Source organism: Enhydra lutris, unplaced genomic scaffold (assembly GCF_002288905.1).
Source record: "Enhydra lutris kenyoni isolate GAN:26980312 unplaced genomic scaffold, ASM228890v2 scaffoldscaffold12, whole genome shotgun sequence".
NCBI classification, from domain to species: Eukaryota; Metazoa; Chordata; class Mammalia; order Carnivora; family Mustelidae; genus Enhydra; species Enhydra lutris.
In genome coordinates, this window is record NW_019154096.1 from 48,511,594 (window position 1) to 48,533,084 (window position 21,491).

At 39.6% G+C, this 21,491-nt stretch overlaps 1 protein-coding gene across 3 annotated transcripts; it reads right to left on the reverse strand.

Moving 5' to 3' along the window:
• Nucleotides 1-1,982: 1,982 nt before the first annotated feature.
• Nucleotides 1,983-20,691, reverse strand: LOC111145342 (tectonic family member 3). Of its 3 annotated transcripts, none has more exons than XM_022500190.1 (14): nucleotides 20,363-20,691; nucleotides 20,077-20,200; nucleotides 19,583-19,701; nucleotides 18,289-18,416; nucleotides 17,953-18,061; nucleotides 17,679-17,794; nucleotides 17,159-17,194; nucleotides 16,182-16,262; nucleotides 14,999-15,124; nucleotides 13,862-13,969; nucleotides 13,319-13,413; nucleotides 12,910-13,063; nucleotides 12,073-12,210; nucleotides 1,983-3,523 (listed from the first exon to the last, which is right to left on the reverse strand). In XM_022500190.1, the coding sequence occupies exons 1-14, from the start codon at nucleotides 20,616-20,618 to the stop codon at nucleotides 3,365-3,367; spliced, it is 1,749 nt and encodes a 582-aa protein (XP_022355898.1). In that variant the 5' UTR covers nucleotides 20,619-20,691; the 3' UTR covers nucleotides 1,983-3,364. The 3 variants fall into 3 exon arrangements, with proteins under 3 accessions (XP_022355898.1, XP_022355897.1, XP_022355899.1); XM_022500189.1 differs by lacking the exon at nucleotides 1,983-3,523 and adding an exon at nucleotides 3,539-3,965; XM_022500191.1 differs by lacking the exons at nucleotides 1,983-3,523; nucleotides 14,999-15,124; nucleotides 16,182-16,262; nucleotides 17,953-18,061; nucleotides 18,289-18,416 and adding an exon at nucleotides 3,539-3,965.
• Between the last annotated feature and the right edge of the window lie 800 nt (nucleotides 20,692-21,491).

Consider the following 21,491-nt stretch of genomic DNA (forward strand, 5'->3'; position numbering starts at 1 on the left):
CAGAATCTTGAGGAATAGGGCCCAGGAATCATTATTTTCATAAAGTACCCCCAGAAGATTATGATGTGAGTGGCATTTCAAAACCCCTGATTCCAAAGACAGGCCCAAAATGCCAAATAAATACATCAATAGAAAAGGGAAGTTACTCATACAGAACATTCTTACATACACTAAACGGGGAGGGTTTTTTTTGGAGAGTGTATGTTTTCTTCAAAATATAGTTTTGTCTTATGATTATAAAAATCAGAAATGCTTATTATTAAAAAAATCCTCATTTTGGGGGGCCTGGGTGGCTCATCTGTTAAGCATCTGCCTTTGGTTCAGATCATGGTGCTGGGATGGAGTCCCACATCAGGTTCCCTACTCAGCAAGGATCCTGCTTCTCTCTCTGCTTGCTGCTATCCCTGATTGTGGGCTTACACTCCTGCTCTCTCCCTCAAATAAATAAAAATCTTTAAAAAACTATTAAAAATCCCCATTTTGACATGCTAGCTTTCCAGACTTTTGTTTGCCTAAATACACATGTATAGCTTTTGTTAAAAAAATGAAATAACAGAATATATGCTCCATTTTGTAGTCTCTTTTGTTCATTTAAAGATAGATCATATTACAATGGAGGTAAGTCTACTCAATTTTCAGTGGTTGTACAACACTGCAATCTATGGATATTATTATATGTAATTCTTCACTGTTGGATATTTTTCCCTCCTTAAAAAATGTCCAGTAAGTGGAATTGTTGGGTCAAAGTTTACCAACTTTAAGGCTTTTGATACATATTATAAAATAGTTATCTGCCCTTCTCTCCAAGTTTCTACCAGTTTATAATTCCCCAGAAAGTTTTTGAGAGTACTTGTTTCTCCACCCTGGCGATGTTTGCCTGGAATTTCAATTTCATTCTATCCAAACTGTACATATCCCTTTAAAATAAAACTTATTCCTTAAATTGAATACGTGGTTACAATACAGACCTTTTGTGCAGTAAATCAAATAGCTGATAACTTGTAGAGATAAAGGAAGGGAACTAAGAAGACTGCATTGTGCTATAGATGGTTTTTAAAAAGTCTTGAAGGTCTACTACAAGGAGAGTGACTAGAGAGAACCATAAAATCTTATCTAAGGTATATTAAGTAGTCTTGTAACTGGAAACTATGTTTACAAGCTAATTAAATTAGCAGAGATGCAGAGAGGAAGAGAACACTTGAGGTATTCCTGTCTTGGAAGAACAGATGTGCTGACTTCTGGTGTAAGATCTCTATGTATTACAGTTTAAAAGGGCATGGTAGAGCACATGAAATGCCACTACACACTCCCAAGGATGGCTAAAATAAGACAGACAATAACAAATGTTGACAAAGATGTGGAGAAATTGGAATACTCACACATTGCTGGTGGGATTTCCACTTTGGAAAATACTTTGGCAGTTTTACAAAAAGAGAAATGCAGAGCTACCGTATTACTCATAAATTCCACTCCAAGGTATATACTCAAAATAAATAAAATCTGGGACGCCTGGGTGGCTCAGTTGGTTGGGTGGCTGCCTTCGGCTCAGGTCATGATCCCGGTGTCCTGGGATCGAGTCCTGCATCGGGCTCCTTGCTCATCGGGGAGCCTGCTTCTCCCTCTGCCTCTGCCTGCCATTCTGTCTGCCTGTGCTTGCTCTCTCTCCCTCTCTCTCCCTCTCTCTGACAAATAAATAAATAAAATCTTTAAAAAAAAAAATAAAATCTTAAGTCCACACAAAAACTTGTACATGAATGTTCAAAGCCGCATTAATCATAACTTCAAAAAGTAGGAACAACCCAAATGTCCATCAACTGATGAATAAATAAAATATGGTATAATCATACACTGGAATATTATTCATCTATGCTACAACAGGTACTCTGAAAATATGCCACAGACACTAAAGGTCACATATTGTATGATTCCATTTATATGAGACGTCCAGAACAGGCAAATCTACATACAGAGAAAACAGATTAGTGACTGCTAGGAACCCAGGGGAAAGGGGAAATGAGAAATGACTGCTAATCAGTGTGGGCTTTGTTTTTAGGGTGATGAAAATATTCTGGAATTAGTGGTGACAGTTACATAAATCTGAATATACTAAAAACCACTGATTTGTATTTTAAAAGGGTGACTTACACAGTATGTGAGTTAAATTTTTTTGGTAGATAAATAGAGATAGGATGGTTTCATAGCACCTGGGCATGGGAATAAGCATGTGAATAAAGAAATAGAGGGATCAGATTCTAAGAAGGACTTGTAGGCTATTGGGAGTAAACTAGATGTCTCCTACCCCATAATATAGGGTTGTCACTTATTCCCCTTTAAGAAGCCCAAACTGGAGACCCTGAATACTCCAGTAGCTTGTGGTCTGTTTTGGTACAGGCCTCTTTAGAGGTAGGGCTGCTGAATTCACATTAACATCTTCATAACGGACTCTACTGGGAACCATACAATCAGCTTCCCAGGTCCCGACCTCCCCTGTGCAGAATGTTCCTTGTACAGAAGCACTTCCTCCTGGTTTGGTAATAACTGCTATGAGAACCTTGCCACTTTCCTCCAGGGAGGTAGGTTACTTTCAGGGTACTTGGAGTGGGCAAAATGATAAACCCATCAGAGATGCCTTCTACAATTAGCTTTTCTGCTCATGAAGTAGGATTTATTATAACTAAGTATATGTTTTATTAAAAGGCAATTCTAGATTCAGATTAATATGTGTGTGGGGAAAAAAGACTATCTCCCAGTTCTCTCTGCCTGGATTTCAAGTCCCCATATAATGAGCTCTCATGTTACTTACCCCATATCTTAGTGTCTCTTTTGCCCATTCAGTGTTTCTACTACAGTCACTTTAGGCTCCCAACCCTCTGGCTCCTGGCATCACACCCTTCCATGCTCCCAACCGATCTTACTTATCATGCTATGTTTAGCTCCACTCCCAGGAAAAGAGCCCAAGTACTTCTATTTGAATGCCACTGTGTGATGTATGAAAGTTTTTCCCCACTTTTTAAAAGCTCCTGCACATAGATAATCATGAGGTGATCACATGTCAGCTTCTGTGTGCTGCTGGAATTAGTACAACAAAGCTCTCAGTTTTGTTTCTCCTCACCACAATGGAAGAAAAATACAGAAATGAGCGGTAGGATCATTTGCTAGTAAAAAATGGGGGTCTGGGATTCCACAGTCATTTTGGAAACTGACTAGAAAGAGTTGCTCTCCTCACTCATGCCCGGACAGAGTGTGGCCCAAGGGAATGGGGGGAGGTGAGATGAAATCCTTAGCCAGCAGTTTTCAGCTCCTCTCAAGTCCAGAGGGCATCTATTCCCAAGTTCATCCAGGGGACAGCAGGAGCACATTCCTTTCAATGCTGGGCCTCAGTGTGCCTGTGAGCAGATGGATGAAGATCTTGCAAGACTTTAGTGAGGCAAACACAAGCTGAAGGGCTGGAGGCAGGGCTCTTTGTGTTCTTCCTAGCTTGAGAAGTAGAGAACCTAATGTGTACTTGGTGGTCTGCACAGTCCTAAACAGAGAACCATGACAAATAAGGTATTTTTATTGCTTTTCGAAAATCCCTTCTTTCACATACAAACATTCCTTCAGTTAGGTCCTCTGTTATGTTATACACTCTCCTCTGGTCACGAGCAGGTATGGACCTATTTAGCCAAGATTAAGTAGGCTGTCTCCGAACTTCCCATAGGGAAAATTAATAGCTGGTTCTTTTTGTTTCACCTGGTTTCTAGCTTGAGAACTCCAAGTACTAAGAGACACAGGATAAGGATGGGAGAGGCTGAGCCTTTCTGAGAGTCTACTCCTCTGCTGAATGCCACTTTGAAGGGAAAAAAGAAGTCGAATGGCAGTTTCCAGTCTATTCTAGGTTGGCCCCTTGGAGGCTCTGGCTTCTGGGTAATGTCCACAAAGGTCACAACAGTTGTCAAAGGTACATCTATTATTTGCTGAGAAATCTGCAGGAAGAAAGTCCATGACAGGTCAATGCTTGGAACCCATTCATATAGCTCTCTAACTTGATTGTTACTATTACTTTCCCTGAAAAAAGACCAAAACCAAATTGCTCTAAGCAGGATATGCCTTTTTCTCGCATTGATACTATGTAGTTCTCATTCTATGATACACAGGAAATGAATTTTGTAGCAGCAGTCCACGACACTAGGACTGTTAACAGTTACACCTACCTAAAGACTGAAAAACTGACTCTAGCTTCCCTCAAATGGGGAGCTGGCTGATATCAAAGAGGCCAGATGGGAAAACTGCTGCTGTTATGTGCTTAGCAGCTTTACCTTATCAAGTCCCAGAAGGCTCCAGGCTCTGAAGCAGTACACATGTGCACATACTAGTGGCATTTCTAGTCCACTTCAATTGCAGAAAATGTGAAACTTCATGGGAAAAACAAAGAACTCATAATGTCGATAAAAAGCCCATCAGATTGACAGAATCTTAGGGTTAGAAAGGATCCTCTCAACCGCCCAATTCAAGTCAAATGAAACAGATGCTCCAGGAAGAAGGGACCTCATCAAACTGACTCAAGTATCTTTTTTCTTTCCCCCAAGACTTTATTTATTTATTGGCAGAGAGAGACACAGCGAGGGAGGGAACACAAGCCAGGGGGAGCAGGAGAGGGAGAAGCAGGCTTCCCGCCAAGCAGGGAGCCCAATGCGGGGCTTGATCCCAGGACCCAGAATCATGACCTGAACCAAAGGCAGACTAGTAACAACTGAGCCACCCAGACGCCCCTCAAGTATCTGATCTAATACTACACATAGCTTTTGGTAGATACAGTTGTAGCCTGATGACTGAAACAAGTTTATGTAAAATGAATTCCTTTTGTTCTCTGTGCTTACCAATCAGACTTCTGATTATAATTTGACAGTAAATAACTATCTTGTTGAACCAGAAATGATTATTTCCTCCACTCACCTTTGTCTACCCTGATGCTACATATTATCTGCTGTGGCCTTTGGCAACAATAAAACTAGGCTCTGGGAACACAACTTTGTCTGGAATAACCCTTTTAGGTACTTAAAAAAATGGGTATGGGGCCAATGCTGTGATGATCTTACATGTCATATTAACTCTTTGGAATCTTTTTTTAAAACAGTGTAGTTCCTGAGGGACTTGGCACAGAAGTAATGTAACTTTTGGGGCACTGAAAGAACCACATGCATTCCAGGACAGCCAGCTTAGGCTAAAGCTGAAAAGGCAACACTGACTCCAGCCAGGAATGGAAGACTGGCTGAGACTAACGAAAGAAAATGGGGGGACAGAATATAACATGATGGCAGGCATGAGGTAGGGACAGAAAGTGGTTACTGAATTATACCCCCTCTGTGTGATCAGGCAACCACCCCTTCCCCACCTCAATAAGAGATTGGATAATTTAAATAAGAGAAATTCTGGATTTAGGGACATTGGGCATAAAGGAGGACAGAGTGACGTATGGAACTAAAAATAGGAAAATTTTTCTGTATAATGAAATCCTTTCCCTCATTTAGCTCCAAAATGCTGACAGATGGTCTTATATCCCTACCTGTCAGTCAGTAATCAGGAGGGTCTTTTCTGGAGAAAATGATCAGTTTCAGCAACAAGACAAAAAGACTGACATTTGACAGTTCCATAACCCCAAAAGCAACTGTACCTAACTGTCCTACTGTGAAGGCCACCAGTCAGCAAGTCTCATTCATGAGCACAGAGCTTTCAGTTAGCTTTAACTGCTTACTCTTAGGTTGGATAGACAGCTAGGGACTGCCAGATGTGTGGGGAAGCTTCTCACATTAAAGAGGAAAAACTGAACCAAGTGAACAGAATAAATAAAACAGAAAAATATCAGAACAAACAGACAAGGAAAGATAAAGATCAAAACTTAAGATCTTTATTTTTTTTTTAAGTTTTATTTAAGTAATCTCTACACCCAAGGTGGGACTTGAACTCATGACCCTGAGATCAAGAGTCATGAGCTCTTCTGACTGAGCCAGCCAGGTACCCCAGATATTTAAATATACATAAAAAGGGATATTATGAAATGAAAGAGAAAATAAGAGCTCTTAGATTTTAAGAATGGATAGTCAGAAAAAAAAATCAGTAAAAAGGTTAAAGACAGGTGAGGAACTTTTCTAGAAAGAACAAAGAGCTAAAGAGAGAGATAGACAATATAAAAGAAAAAAAATTAGAGAAGCAATCTAGTGACCCTGTAACAGATTAACAGGAGTTACAAAAAGAACAGAGAAAATTGCATGTGTGATTATTAAATGATAACTGAAAATTCTCAGTTTTCAGAATAAGAAATATCCAAAATTGTTTGGCATAATGAAAAAAAAAAAAAAAAAAAAAAAAAAACCTACCCAAGGCATAATATTGTAGAAGCTTCAGATCTTAAAATAGCTTCTGAACAGCACTGAGAACTAGAAGACAATGGAAGAAAGCCTTCAAATTGTGAGCAGAAAACATTTCCAATCTAGAATTCAATCTAGAATGCCTGGATAAATGATCAATCATAATTTAAATGATAATAAAGATGACAGATGCTTGAATAAAGTTATTCTTAGGTAAACTAAAATAAAAATGTACTTTATGTGTGCTTTCTTTTCGAAGAGGTTATTAGATTTTGAGCTCCATCAAAACAAGAGAGCCAACCAAGAAGGAGAAAGCAGTGTCTGGCAAACAGTGACTCTAACACAAGAAACAAGAGGAATTCCTAGGATGATGGGAAAGTTCCATAACAACAGGTGGTCAGGAAGTAGTTTATACTACATCGAGTAATGGAGGTCGCTATGAAGAAAATACAGAGGAAAAAGTAGAACTGTTAATATCTCATGCCAAGTTCAACTGTTTAGAAAACTGCATTGAGAGAGATTTTAGAGATGTTGGAGAGTGTGAGATGTCTTAGCTTTTAGCTCAAAGAAAACTAAAGAAATAAAATATGAGGTAATTATTAATTTCAGAAATAAAGCATTTTGCTTTCCATGAGGACAGGGATGATGTCTATCTTGTTTTCCATGCATCATATCTACAGCATCCACCATAGCACTTGGCACAAAATAGGCACTCAATAAAGATTTTTTTTTTTTTTTTTGGACAAAGGAGTAGAGGTATTTTTGGAGATAGGGCACCAATACAAAGTAGCAAGAGATAATAAAACACATGGAAGAAAAGCATACCATAGCTATTTAATAGCCAGCAGTTACAGATCAGTTTGACCCCCTTATTCTCTCAACACTGTAATTAGGATCCCTAAAGGTTGTGCTTCCTTCCTTCATATATTTATTTATAAATTAATACTTCAAATGAAATGCCTTTTTTCCCCCATATATTAAAATATTGCCTCCATAACTGTGTGGAGGTTTGGAACTAATACAGTCTAGCAGACAGTCCATAATTAAAAGGAACTTGAATGCACTTGCCAGGTCACTGGATAATACTGAATGTTACTGGCCCATTTTAGAATTGGTATTTTAGTACCACAGGAAGAACAAGGTTTCTAAGTTCAGTGTGTTATTCATAAATTCTGAAGACTCAAGTTTTTCTATTGCATTTTAAAAGTTATGTATAAGCAAAATTAGAGAATTCACATTAGCTTTAAAATGTAGTCAGAGGGGCACCTGGGTGACTCAGGGGGTTAAAAAGCCTCTGCCTTCGGCTCAGGTCGTGATCTCGGGGTCCTGGGATCAAGCCCCGCATCAGGCTCCCTGCTCAGTGGGGAGCCTGCTTCCTGCCCCCCTCTCTGCCTGCCTCTCTGTCTACTTGTCTCTGTCAAATAAATAAATAAAATCTTTAAAAAAAATAAAATAAAATGTAGTCAGAGATGTACTTTCTAAAAGTGTTTTTCAAATTGCAAATTGTGACCCATTAGTGTCTAGCATTAAACAAAAAACAGAATCAACAACAGAATAGACAATATCACACAGTGTATTGCATAAAATATTGTTTCCTAAAATTTTTGTTTCAGTTTTATACATGTGTGTGCTATAATGTGGGCTATGTTGTAAAATACATTTCTTACCATGGGTGACAGCCAACAAAAATTGAAAAATACTGCTCTAATGCCTGCTTATCTCTGGTTTTTTTTGCTTTAAACATTCTTAATATGCTACTTCTATGGAAATTTGGGAAAAAGTTATGATGATAAAAATAATAACAATGTTATGATGAGCAATATTTATTGAGTATTCACTATGTGCCAGGAAATGTACTATTTTACTTTTATGCTCTCAATATTTACAATTCAATGAAGAATTATTATTAATCTCCATTTTATAGATGAGAAAACTTAGATTTAGAGAAAGAAAATAACTTGATTTAGACCTAGGTCTGACTGACTCAACACCCATGCTCCCTAAACTGTAAAAAATACGTCTCCAAGATAATCTAAAAAGCTTGATAATCCATTTTAAAGATAAAGATGAAGTGAATAGGGGCGCCTGGGTGGCTCAGTGGGTTAAGCCTCTGCCTTCGGCTCAGGACATGATCTCAGGGTCTTGGGATCCAGCCCCACCTCGGGCTCTCTGCTTGGCAGGGAGCCTGCTTCCCCTTCTCTCTGCTGGACTCTCTGCCTACTTGTGATCTCTCTCTCTTTGTCAAATAAATAAATAAAATCTTAAAAAAGAAAAGATGAAGTGAATATTATAATTCTATAAAGGTTCAGAGCCTTGATCCTGTGACGCTACATTGTTCTTGTCACTCACTTATTGTTTTGTGTGTGTGTGTGTGTGTGTGTGTGTGTGTGTGTTTAAACATTTTATTTATTTTTTTGACAGAAAGAGACACAGTGAGAGAGAGAACACAAGCAGGGGGAGTGGGAGACAGAGAAACAGGCTTCCCACCAAGCAGAGAGCCTGATGCGGGTCTCGATCCCAGGACCCTGGGATCATGACCTGAGCCGAGGCAGATGCTTAACGGATGAGCCACAAGGCCGCTCTATTGTTTTGGTTTTGACTGATCCAGAATATTCTGCAAAAGTAATTGTTTCTTTCTAGAGATAATTTTATTTTTAAATTTAAAAAAGTTTCTATTCAGATAGCATACATATTGTATTTTATTAATTCCCAAACTTAAAGGTCCCTTTAAATGCTCAATTAGTACAAAATTATAAACAGCAAAGTACCATGTGGGTAAACCCTATTTAATTCATGGGTTTGTTATGAGGATGCAACATTTATTAAAAGAAATTTGTAAAAAACACTACCAGTAATTATCACAAAGTAAATGACAATAAATGTTTAGATATTATTATCATACAAGAAGACAGGGAAGTGTTTTGCTTAAATTCTTCCTTGCTTAGTGGTTTGTTTTTAACTCGGGGACTTCCAAAAATTTTGCTACTTCACTTTTTATAGTGAGAGGAATTTAAAGTGTTTCTAAAGCAACATCTGTACAATGAAGTCATTCAGACAGTTTGATTCAAAATTTAACTAACCATCTAGCAGCTTCATTCCAAGGGTCATAAACACAAATGCTTACTGTTCTAAGTAGAGAACCTGAATGAGAGAGTGGGATGGCTAAGGATGGGTAGGCATAGGTTATGTGCAAGGGGCCCTCTATTTATAAGTGGAAACAACCATTCAGTGACAAGAGATTTTATGCCAGGCAGGAGTGTAGGACTGCTATTGCTAGATTTTCAAGAGAAGTCAGAAATCTGGATGTCAACATGAAATTTCCTGATTTTTCAATGTGGCACAAATTTAAACAAAACAAAACACTGTGGGTAAAACGAAACAAGTGTATAGTCTAACTCTAGCCCACAGCCTACAGTGTGCCACCCAGCTTTACTTTTTTTTTTCTTTTAAAGATTTTATTTATTTATTTGACAGGCAGAGATCACAAGTAGGCAAAGAGACAGGCAGAGAGAGAGGAGGAAGCAGGCTCCCTGCTGAGCAGAGAGCCCGATGTGGGGCTCAATCCCAGGACACTGGGATCATGACCTGAGCCGAAGGCAGAGGCCTTAACCCACTGAGCCACCCAGGCGCCCCCAGCTTTACTTTCATGCCCTCACTCAGATACAGAAGCTGACTGACACAGCCTACATGAGACTGCTACCAACCACATGGCCAGTGGGTAGGGAGAAAATCACAGGACATAGATCTTCTGAAAGTTTAACTCTTCTTTTTACTTTAGAAGCTTTGGGAACATGTACACTAGCTTTCTCTGAATAGTCTCTTGCTATTCTACGAAAAAAATTTCATAGGGAAATCCTGAGAGACAAGCCTGTGTGGATACGGATTTGAAGTAGAGGACAAATAATCAGAATATAAATGCATTAAGAGAAAGTGAGTATGTTTATAGGACTTCAGGAGAAAATATCCACTCATGACCGAAGAAGTAAGAAAGTCTTTCAATACAGATGATAAAATCATCTCTTTATATAGAAATAAATATTTGTATTTACTTAACTTTTCTGATATGACACTATTGTTTCACAACTCCTCTTATGTTTATAGGGGCATGGCAACTTTCATGAGGGTGAGTTTCTCAAGTCAGCCCTTAAAGTGACAATTTTTGTATAGTCAACATGACCTTTGCACATCCTTTAAATCGCCATAAGTAAAGGCATATGATTTTGTATATCCCACACCACTTCTCCGTACGTTCAACACGGTAATTTTTGGTCCATGATTGGAATAGATTCTGTCTTCAGTTATGCATGAATGAAACACAGCTGAAATTCTCAATTGTCAACCACTTATGCCAGTTAGATGTGAATGACTATAAAGTGTGATTTTGTAGAGGGGGAAAACTAACCCAAAAAGCTAACCTCTCCTAAGTACTAGAATAAAATAATGATTAAAATATCTACATAAGAGAGAGGCACTGGGTCACTTCCATGCCTAGGAGAACCAGAGATTCAAAGAAAGAAGAATACTCTTGTGGGTATCTTCCCAAACTACCTGGGTGCTTGCAAATAAAGATACAGTTTAGAAAAACAAAACAATTTATTCAGTGTAGGATTTGTAACAGACTCAAAGAGTCTTATAGAAATACTGCTATTTTATTCAGTAAACCAATACAGAGAAAAAATGGAGTGCTCTCACTAATAATTTCGGGTAACTTGAGTTTCAACCCTATCTGTAGGCAAAGAGCACTAAGGTACTCAACCCTGTTATAAGAAGGAGCTAAAGATATTTTATTTTTGGCCTACATGTAGTGTCTAGTTTATTTCTTTTCTGGGATATAAATGCAATGACATATAGGTAATAATTTCAATTAGTTTTAGTTTTCATTAGAAGTTAATAAACTGGCATGCAATTTATATGTGAATCAGTTCACTGGGACTTAATCATTTTTGTTTTTGCAATTCTAAAGCTAAGGATTAGATACTAAAATCAAGGCAGATGTGTTAAAGGTGTCTTAACACACATCATAAACAGCAGGTATATGTTTACTATGTAGTAAAATTATCTGTCTTAATGGAGTGCAACCAATCAAGAATTGATGACTACCAGCTAGCCCCAGCAAAAGCTTTAAGCAATTAAGCCTTAAGCTCAGAGACTCTGATAAGTATGTGACTGTCATATTGAATGCACAGTTATGGGGAATGTTTTCTGTAGTTAAATCAACTGGTATAGTAACACTGGTATGATAATTGAAAAGACTTAACCTGTATTACAGTCTGGGTTCAGGAAATTAAAAGAGAAAAGAAACTGGGGAAAAGGATACAGATTGTTTTTATCATGACAATATGCTAATTTCAATAACCGGCCAGAGGGACTGACTTAGAAGTTGTGTCAGCTCATTCAAACCAAATGTTGGCTGGTAGCATAAATTGGCTCTCATTGTCAAAAAGTGATCTGCTTAGGGCGCCTGGGTGGCTCAGTGGGTTAAGCCTCTGCTTTTGGCTCAGGTCATGATCCCAGGGTCCTGGGATCGAGTCCTGCATTGGGCTCTCTGCTTGGCAGGGAGCCTGCTTCCTCCTCTCTCTCTGCCTGCCTCTCCGCCTACTTGTGATCTCTCTCTGTCAAATGAATAAATAAAATCTTTAAAAAAAAGGTGATCGGCTTATCATATAGCTTGTAAGACAACCTAGGCATTGCAAGGCTTAGTGGTCCTTTATGAGCCATGACTTACCTTTACGGATTGGTACCGGTATAGGAACCGGGCTCCTGACACATGAGCTTGTGGGTTGGACTGGAGGCCTATATATGCCCACAATACCTGGATCTCCAGGGAAACTGGTATGACACAGCAGGAAGTGCAATGCATAGCCTGTAGAAGGGTAAAGAAGCATCTGCTTGAATTGCTGATGGTTGCCTATAATCAGTTACCATGCATTAAGTAGCTACTGTTTTTTAAACATTATATATAACAGAGAAGGTAATATGTCTTAGAGAAAGAACACAAAAGTTCACAACAGATCATCCTATTAGATCTTAAAAAATTAATATTCTAAAATGGGAACGACTAACATAGAGATTAATAAAAGGTGAGCTCATGTACACTGGTTATGAGAAGTGTTCTATTAGTGGTACATAGTCAGTGCTGTGGAACGCCAAGACAAACTGCCACTTCTGGTTAAGGATGGCTTCATGGGACGGGAATGAGTAGTATGTGACTGGAAGGAGTGGTGGTGGTAAAGGAAATTCAGGCAGAGAAATGGCATATAAAAAGGTGTGCAAGTAGAACAGCATATGATGTCATGGAGGGACATTCATTGATTAAAAACTGAATAATAGTGGCTGAGAGTCATCTATGTGCCAGGCATGATGGAGGCACTGGCCTTGAGCACACCACTTGAGTGAAGCCAAGGATTTGGACACAGAAGCAGTGAAAGGTTAAGGAAGACATTTCCTTCTAGGAGAGTCCCATCATCTATAGAAACAGGACTGGTTTTAATTTTGATATCCATAATTTACACACAAAAGAGGAAAATAAATTTTTGTGAGAATGTGTTATTTGTCTCCTCACCGAAACACTGCAGTTGCTGCTGAGAATCCTCGTCCACTCACTCTTCCGGGCCGGGTCAGCATTACCAAAGATGGCAACGAGTTCTGGGCTGGTCTTTCCATGAAGAGCCTCACAAGTCTCCTGCTGTAAGTGGCTGCAAGCCACCTTTTTCAGCCTGAAATGAAACACTGCGGAGGCTGCAGTTCAATGTTAACATATTAATCCAAACATTAAAAATGATACTATAAAGTAAATGAGAGGAAATAATCCTTATTATTAGATATAGAAGACTGTCAGAAAACTTTTAGCAATATTAACATTATTTAGATTACAAACTCTAACTAGCAGTCATCCAAAATATAAAAGTTGTCCTATCAACATATTCTCTACAGAGACAAAATTGTGGAAAGTGAGGCAGAAGCAGAGTGACCTGAGCTTGCATCCAGATACTGCATTCACTCCAAATTGTACTTCATGTCTCTTAACAGAGCATATTCCATCACCCTGACTCTGTAAGACGGTCATCTGAGGCAGAAAGCGATGGTCAAGGATAGTATAACAGAATAAAAAGAAGGCCGATTGGAAAATTCACACTCTTATTGTGTCCTTAACACTGTATTTTTCCAATGTCATGACACTGTTCAAATCACAAATTTGTTTTTTAATCTAGTAATTGAAAAACACACAGAGACAAGAACTATTTCTCCCAAAATGGCTAACCATATAACAGTATAAAACTATTTCATTAAAACAAACAGGAAGTGAGTCATGATCCTTACCTTCAGCTAGTTTAACACATTTTAAAGCCTTTGGTGGCAACAATTTTGAGAACATAATGTATTAATGGCTCAGTAAAGAAAGTCCTGAATACCTAAAAAATCAGGGGACCTCAGAATTGGGATACCCAGAAGATGAGCAGCCACAGTTTTTCTCATCAGGCTGCAACAGGCTACCCAGCTCCAAAAAAGGATACAGGGTGACTTAAATCACCAGTTATGGCCAAAAGTGGCTTCCCAACAAGATAGCCAGGATTTCCACTTCTAGGACGAGTAAAAGAAGTAGCTATGCTCTGTTGAAAAGCCTGCAGAAAGAGGGAAAGTCACTTACAGAGGAAAGCATGCTCTCACATCTTCCACTGCCTGGCTTCATACCCTTCTTTATCACAAAGCAGTAAGGCCGCTGCACTGAACAATCTGGCTCCCTTCCACAGTGGAGCGTTTTGCAGAAGTTTCTTGCAAAACTTCCGTGTTTTACTTTTTATTCACTAAAATAGGTCCTAAGTGATCTTAAAATTCTTCTAAGGATTACAACCAAGGATCGACCAACCCTGTTTCTCAAAAATTACTGTCAATTGAGGGCTATGTTCAGCCTGGCTAAAATGAGAAGAATTTAAACATAATTTAGAAGTATCTTTTAATTAACTACAGACGTTCCAGAGATAAACTAAGAGACACGGGACTTGGTTGATTACTTGAGGGCAGAGTGAAGAAGAAACAAGAGTCCGCTAGGTTCAAAAAGAAGAAGCAGAAGAAAGTCAAAAGATAGTTACCAGGATTGGAAAGTTAGATTAAGTGGGAAATGAATAAAATGCTGACTGCTGTCACATTATATTTTGCCATGTTCATAAGTATACATAAGCAAAAATTTGTTGTAAGTATATAAACTCAAATAATGCAGAAATATAAAGAGTAAAAGTGTGAAACAAAAACCTGCTGAACGCGCAAAAATATGAGAAAAGGTAGTTAAAGAATTTCTGTGGGAGGTTGGCTGAGTTAATGATTCAAAGTGACTCTTTTTTTCTAAAAATGGAGTTTGGATTTGAGACTAAAATACTGCTTCATTGGGGGGCCAGATAATCTGAGAAAATGTTACTGAATAAATGTTGTTAAATATCGTTTGTAGTTAAATTATGAAATACTAAATGCTGAAGCCTCAACTGACAGATTGTAGGCCTTTTTTTTTTTTTTTTTTTAGGCTGGGTGTGGAACCCTAGGCCTTCATATTCTTAATCTATTCTGCATGCATCACAGAAGCACAGAAATACTGAATTTCTAATTTCTAATTCAGTATTTCTGCTCCCCTTAGTCCCCCATAGAAGAAGAGTTCTAACCCTGAAGCGAATGATAAAGTGTTGCTCTAAGGAAGTGCCTGGCTCGACAGTCAGGTTGGTTTGTCCAAAACTGACAGAGACTTTCTGGATTCCAAAAGTCCCATTCGTCTCTATCTCATAGATGACCTGAAATACAAAAGTAGAAATCAATTAATATAAATTGTTTAATGGGCCAATTATACAGAAGATTTTCTGTCTCTAAGAGTTTTATTATACCTGCATGAGGGTACAACATAGTGACTATAGTTAATAATAATTTATTGTATATTTGAAAGTCATTGAGAGTTGGTCTTAAAAGTTCTCATTGCAAGGAAGAACGTATAACTGTGTAGTGATGAATATCAACTAAACTTACCGTGGTAATCATTTCACTATATGTGTATTTTTGTGTGTGTATATGTATGTATATATGAAATCATGTTTTACACCTAAAACTAATGATATGTCAATTATATCTCCAATAAAAGAAATAACCGAATGAGGGAGACTAAACAAGTAATCTTAAAAATACCAAACACAAATGCCATGAAGAGAAAGACTTCATATAATATCTACACATGAAAAACAGACTGGATAGAGCTCTTTGAAAGGGTTCATGGGAGAAGTTTATGGTAAGGATTGAAAGGGGAAAAAATGAGTTTTGACTGTGTGCAGAGAAGATGAGTAGAGAGGGAGCATGGAATGGACACCCAGTTTACTTGGCTCTCCCAATGTCTGAGGATGAATGAAGATAACAGCTAGAGATGGAAGTCATAAGCAATTGAAGGTAACCTTCGATTTTGGGTAGTCCTTACAATGACGCTTAAGATAATTCTTCCTTCTGTAGGATGATCAAAAGGGAGAGAGGAGGAAAAGAAGTTGACTCTTCTATTTCAGAATTTTCAGATGATACTGATTTTGTCAACAGAAGAAAATGTGGTAAGAACTATAATAAACCGCAAATGGGTAAAGAAAGAAGAGTCAAAAGTAATCATAATCTTTTGTATATGAAATACTGGAGGATGGTAGCAATGGAAACTGAAATATGGTAGGAAGGGGAAGGTGATGGGCTCAGTTCTTGACATGTTAAGTTCCATGCACAAACATTCATGTGGGGTTGGTCTGGTACTTAATGGAAGATGAGGCACCTCTGGTAATGTTGATCAACAAACATCAATCCAGAATCTGACGTCAGTGTCCTCACCTGGGAAACCACATTCTGACAAGTGTTTCCAGACAAGAAAGGAGGATCAGCTTCTGAGACAAGGGTTACAGGAACCTGGAACTAGCAAGGGAAAGAAGCAAATCAACTGAAATCAAAGCAGTATTTTCTCTTCTAGCTATATATCATGCTGAAATGAGTATTTTTCATTTTTGACCGCCTTCCCCTCTCCTTCCATTGCCAGCCTACAAGTTAAGATAAAAAATGATTTTAAGTCAGCTCTTCTCAAAACATATTTCTCAGAACATTAATTCCACTAGGTATAAAATAAAGGTTCCACAGTCAAATAAATTTTACAAATTTTTGTGTGTGTGTGTGTTTTTTTTTATTTGACGGAGAGAGAGATCACAAGTAGGCAGAGAGGCAGGCAGAGAGAGAGGAAGGGAAGCAGGCTCCCCGCTGAGCAGATAGCCTGATGTGGGGCTCGATCCCAGGACTCCGGGATCATGACCTGAGCTGAAGGCAGAGGCTTTAACCCACTGAGCCACCCAGGCGCCCCTTTTTGTGAGTTTTTAAAAAAGTTTTTATTTCCCTTAAGTAGTCTCTACATCCAGTGTGGGGCTTGAACTCACAACCCCAAAATCAAGAGTTGCAAACTCTACTGAACCAGCAAGGTGCCCCCAAATAAATTTGAGAAATATTATATTCGGTATTCCCCTCTTAGAGAGTACCAAGTCCTTTAGTACATTAAAGACTCCAAGAAGTCCACTCTAAATATAGTATTTAACTTTACTTAATCCAATGTTTCCCAAACTTATCTAACATTTTACGAACTTGTATTTCATGTAATGCTTATTAATCATATAGAACATACATGAGAAAAAATGTTTTAGATTCACACTTAAGAGTTTGATATATCACACATAGATTTCCTTTCACAATTACTTTAGACTGAAACTGACTCAGATGCAAAGGGATCAAACAGTCTCCTTCCTTTCCAGTGATAAACAGTATCATACCTTCAAATTCTGCGGATCAGTCATACCTTTTGGAACCTAGAATTAGAGAGTAGCAAGAACTGTGAGTATGTATACACCTCACAGAAAATATCCAGGAGCTTGTGGTTTCATGTGCGGGGAGGAAAAATCAACACATTAGAATGATTCTTCTCTTCTACCTGACTCTTTATACCAAAATGCTATGAGTAAAGCTGAGGAGGGGTTGGGCTACAACATACCTACTCTGAGCAGAGCTCTAGTGAACAGAAAAGCAAGAGGTTCTGGTAAAATAGTGAAATGTCATCCCCTGCCACCCTCCCAAGCCAATCCCATTATCCAGAAGGGAAGAATCTCTTATTCTGGACATATATTCCCCAACTCTTTCATCTTTCTTCAGAGGGTAGGGTTTCTGGGCCCTATGTTTTTTTATGTAGTTCTTAGGCATTCTGACTTTCAGTTCAGTGCTTTATCCACAACCCAACAGCAGGAAGCATGCTGACTTTGTCCACAAGAGTGACAACAGGGAGGGAAGGAATACCACCTTTAAGACTGTGAAGTTATAATAAGAGGCAGCATTGAGGGCTGGATCCAAGGTGCAGCTACTTGTCAAGTTCTTGAAGAAACGAGCACAGGTTGTACTTTTACTCTCCAGGAAACCTTAGAATGCAAAGAATTAAGGGAGTGATAAAAGAGAAAGCCTATTTTATTTTTATGAAAAGCAATTTTTAGAAAGTTTTTTTTTTTTTTTAAAGCAATTTCTAAGAAAGCCTATTTTAAGTGGAATAAAAAGGTTGGCACTTCTGTTTTGGACTCACCTGCAGGATTGTTCTCGGCACAGAGCCCCCAAGCTCCAACTCCCGCAGGCTGCCTCAGCAGGCTGATTACAGACCACGTGGGGAAGTAAGTCAAAATGGGGTCCCCAGCCTGAACAAAGTACAGTAGAAATTCATTCACAGTAAGATTGGACTGAACTCCACCAGAAAAAAAAAAGTAGAGACAAAAATTAACTCAAGGGCTTATGAATGTGGATAATACTGTCTTCTAAAAGAGTTGACCCCGTTGCAGGGGGGGTACCTCAAGGATACCTGGTCAACTGTCAGCCATGAGGGAAAAACCACACCAAACAATCCCGTCCCTATCCCCAGGCTCACCCTGTAATGAGGTGGTGGTGACTGGGTTTGGAATGTTGAAGTGAAGGATCCGCCTCCAAACTCTGTAGCCAGGGCCTCAAAGCGGGTTGCATTGACCTTTTGAAGCTTCTGGAAATAGTTTAATTCTGCTAAAATGTTTTTTAAAAGAAAAGGGGTTTAGATAAAAGTAAAATATTTATTTAGAAATACCTGGCACACCAAGTAACTGCTTTTAAAAAGTATTCTTTTTTAAAGATTTTATTTATTTTTTGACAGAGAGAAAGAGATGACAAGTAGACAGAGTCACGCGGGGGCGGGGCGGGGGGGGAAGCAGGCTCCCTGCGGAGCAGAGAGCCCAATGTGGTGCTCAATCCCGGGACCCTGAGATCGTGACCTGAGCTGAAGGCAGAGGCTTAACCCACTGAACCACCCAGATGCCCCTAAAATGTATTCTTATTGGAGCATAATACATAGCAAAGTCTGTAAATGCACTATTCCTAAGTGTACAAAAGAATTTCTACAAATTGCTACACTCCTATTCCTACTACCCAGATTCAGTTATAGAAATTTCCCCAGAAGACTCACAATCAATAATATTCCACTTTCAAAGATAACAGTTCTGATTTTTATCAAATTCTACTGCATGTATATTCTGTTAAAAGAACTACTGCTTTATTATTAAGATCTAAGGTAAGAATATGGTCGACAAATGCCAGGCAGTTCCAAGTCCCTGATACCAGGAATGTTATTAGCAATTTGTGATGAAAACAGGAGGTTCAATAATGCTCACATTTGCCCCACACCAGATAAGTCTCTAGTACAACAAAATAGTATTATTTCTGTCAGAACATGGCAAAGTTGAAAATAACACTCAGTTTGTCCTCTCCTGTTTCTTCTAAACTTCAACTGACCAGTCTCAATAATGTTTCCATCTCTCAAGTATATGAATTTGTTGTTTCTCCCCTTTCACTTCCTAATTCCTACATTTAAAATTTCAGACACTCCAAAGAGGTATATTCTGTAATAAGTCTGTACTTTATAACAATACAGAAATCTATTCAAGTTCCTGCAGTCATCTCCTTATGGCTAACGGGGATGACTGGAATTAAAGTTCTATATGGGTTTTCTGATCCACAGCCAACAGGGCATAAGAAATTGCAAATATTCACGAATAAGAGAGAAGGGGAAGGTGGAGAGGTGGAAGAGGGCAGATGACAGAAATTCAAAAAACAAAAGAAAAGTTTAAAAACAAAGGTCCAGACACAAAGCCAAATTTTCAACAAATGCTAGGTAACAAGCATAGTCAACTACTCACAATCATTCACATGGACACAAAACTGCCTAATTCCACTTGAATCCATGAAAACTCTTGAAGGAAATGGGGAATTACTCCTGAAGATTAGAGAGTTGTCCACACACACCCAACTTGAAGACCTGAGAGGAAACAGGATGAAAAACAGATACATTTAGAAGCGGAGGGTTAGGTCAGAAAAGGTGCTGCATGGATGCCAGCCAATGCCTAAGAGAGGCCTCCTTGGGCAACCACAGGACAACACAAAGGTCCTATTCTATTGGACTGCCCTACGCTGGAGAATTCGAGGAGGAACTTCACTCCTGGGGAAAAAACCAACATGATCCCACTTATAGAAATGCAAGTGGGATTTAAAAAAAAATTAAAAATTAAAAAAAGAAAAGAAAAGAAATGCAAGTGGGGGCTGAAGGCAGGAAAGATAACCCTTCCTATTTCCAAATATGACCTATACTAGGGTCCCAGTTTTTCTAGGATTCACCCGGCACACGGCAGCTCACCTCACGCTGCCTGGAAGGCAGAAGGAGAAAACTGTCCTGGGATGGAGTAGATAGCAGTCCTTGTCGCAGCAGCAATTTATGTCGCAGGTACCAGGAGTCAGGTCACAGACACAGATCGGTAAGACTATGAAGATAAAGCAGAGCGAACGGGATGAGGCTTCCCAAACTTCCAAGCGCGAATTCCCCTCTTCCAATGGCCCCACTCCCCACTTTGCGGCATTTCACTTTGTTCCCAGAATTTCAGATCGAAGTCAGTGGTTTCCATTCCCACATCTCCTCCTCTCACCTGGGAAGAGGTCTACGGTCCCATTCCCAGGTGCAGAGGGGGTCACTACCGTAGGGCCCACAGTAGAGATCCCAGGCACTGGCCAGGGAGTTTCAGAGCCCTCCGAGGAGGACTGAAGGGTCCCGCCTGGCGACCCCAGCCCCACGTCCGATGGGGTGGGCACAGCCCCAGACGGGGAGGATGAGGGCTGAGACCAGACGCCCTCGGGGACCAGCAGGAACAACACCTGCAGTAGTGCGAGCTGCGACGTGCACATGGGGTGAGACGCACACGGGGAAGTCAAGACCCCTCCTGCTCCCCAAGAGTTCAAAGTAGGCTCCAGCGGTCGCCAGGCGCGTCGCTAGAGGGTGGGAGGGAGGAGTCGCATCTCGTCTGACGTCATCCGCATGCATCTGCTTATTGGCTCAAGGCGATGGCCGAGAGCTCCTCAGCCAATAGAAATCGGCGTTGTTACAGTTCTTTCTAGCGGCTTTTAGTGCGCGCCCTCCTCCTTAGGCCAGGCCTCGCACAGCCTCCGTCGCTTGGTAACAGCCAAACTCGCGGAGGAACCCTTGCCTCTTCTCTCCGCTAGGTGACAGTAGAAGGTCATCGGAATGACAGGTCTCGCGGGGTGCCGCGCCGGCGTCGCGGCCCTCGGGACCGAGCTCTTCATCCACAGAGGGAAACCCCAGAGGCTGGAACCAGAATTGCGTATCTTTCCCACCACGGATTCTAAAGATGAGAAATTCTAAGGAAGGATAATGATCTCCGAGTGGAAAATACACAAAAGTTCACATACACATAATAAAAAGTTCCCTCTAAATATTGTAATTTTTGGAAACAGAAAGATTAGGCTTCTTAAATTTTAACGATGAGAAATATAAAAAAATGTAAACCTCAATAAATGCTGCAGTCTTTAACTGTAGACTTCATAGTTGTTATTAGAGAAAATAGAGAAGGGGGTGAGAAATGGAGTGGGGAAAAAATGTGAGAAGCTACGAAGAGAAAGAGTAAGGAAAGGAGAGGTTTTGTAGGAGCTGAAGGGAAGATAAGACGCAGGAATGGAAATAGTCAAGGGATAGAGAAGACAACTTATATTTTTGCCATTAAAATTGCCACTTGCTGTAACCATTCTCGGGAAGTTTTGGTC

Excerpts from the sequence above, each read along its gene's own strand:
- LOC111145342 (XM_022500189.1), bottom strand. The coding sequence starts at position 20,618 with ATGTGCACGTCGCAGCTCGCACTACTGCAGGTGTTGTTCCTGCTGGTC. Across the intron at positions 19,702-20,076 it reads TGCCTTCCAGGCAGCGTGAG|GTCTTCAAGTTGGGTGTGTG; the intron begins GTGAGCTGCCGT and ends GTTTCCTCTCAG. Across the intron at positions 13,064-13,318 it reads GTATCTGGATGCAAGCTCAG|GCTGAAAAAGGTGGCTTGCA; the intron begins GTCACTCTGCTT and ends GTTTCATTTCAG.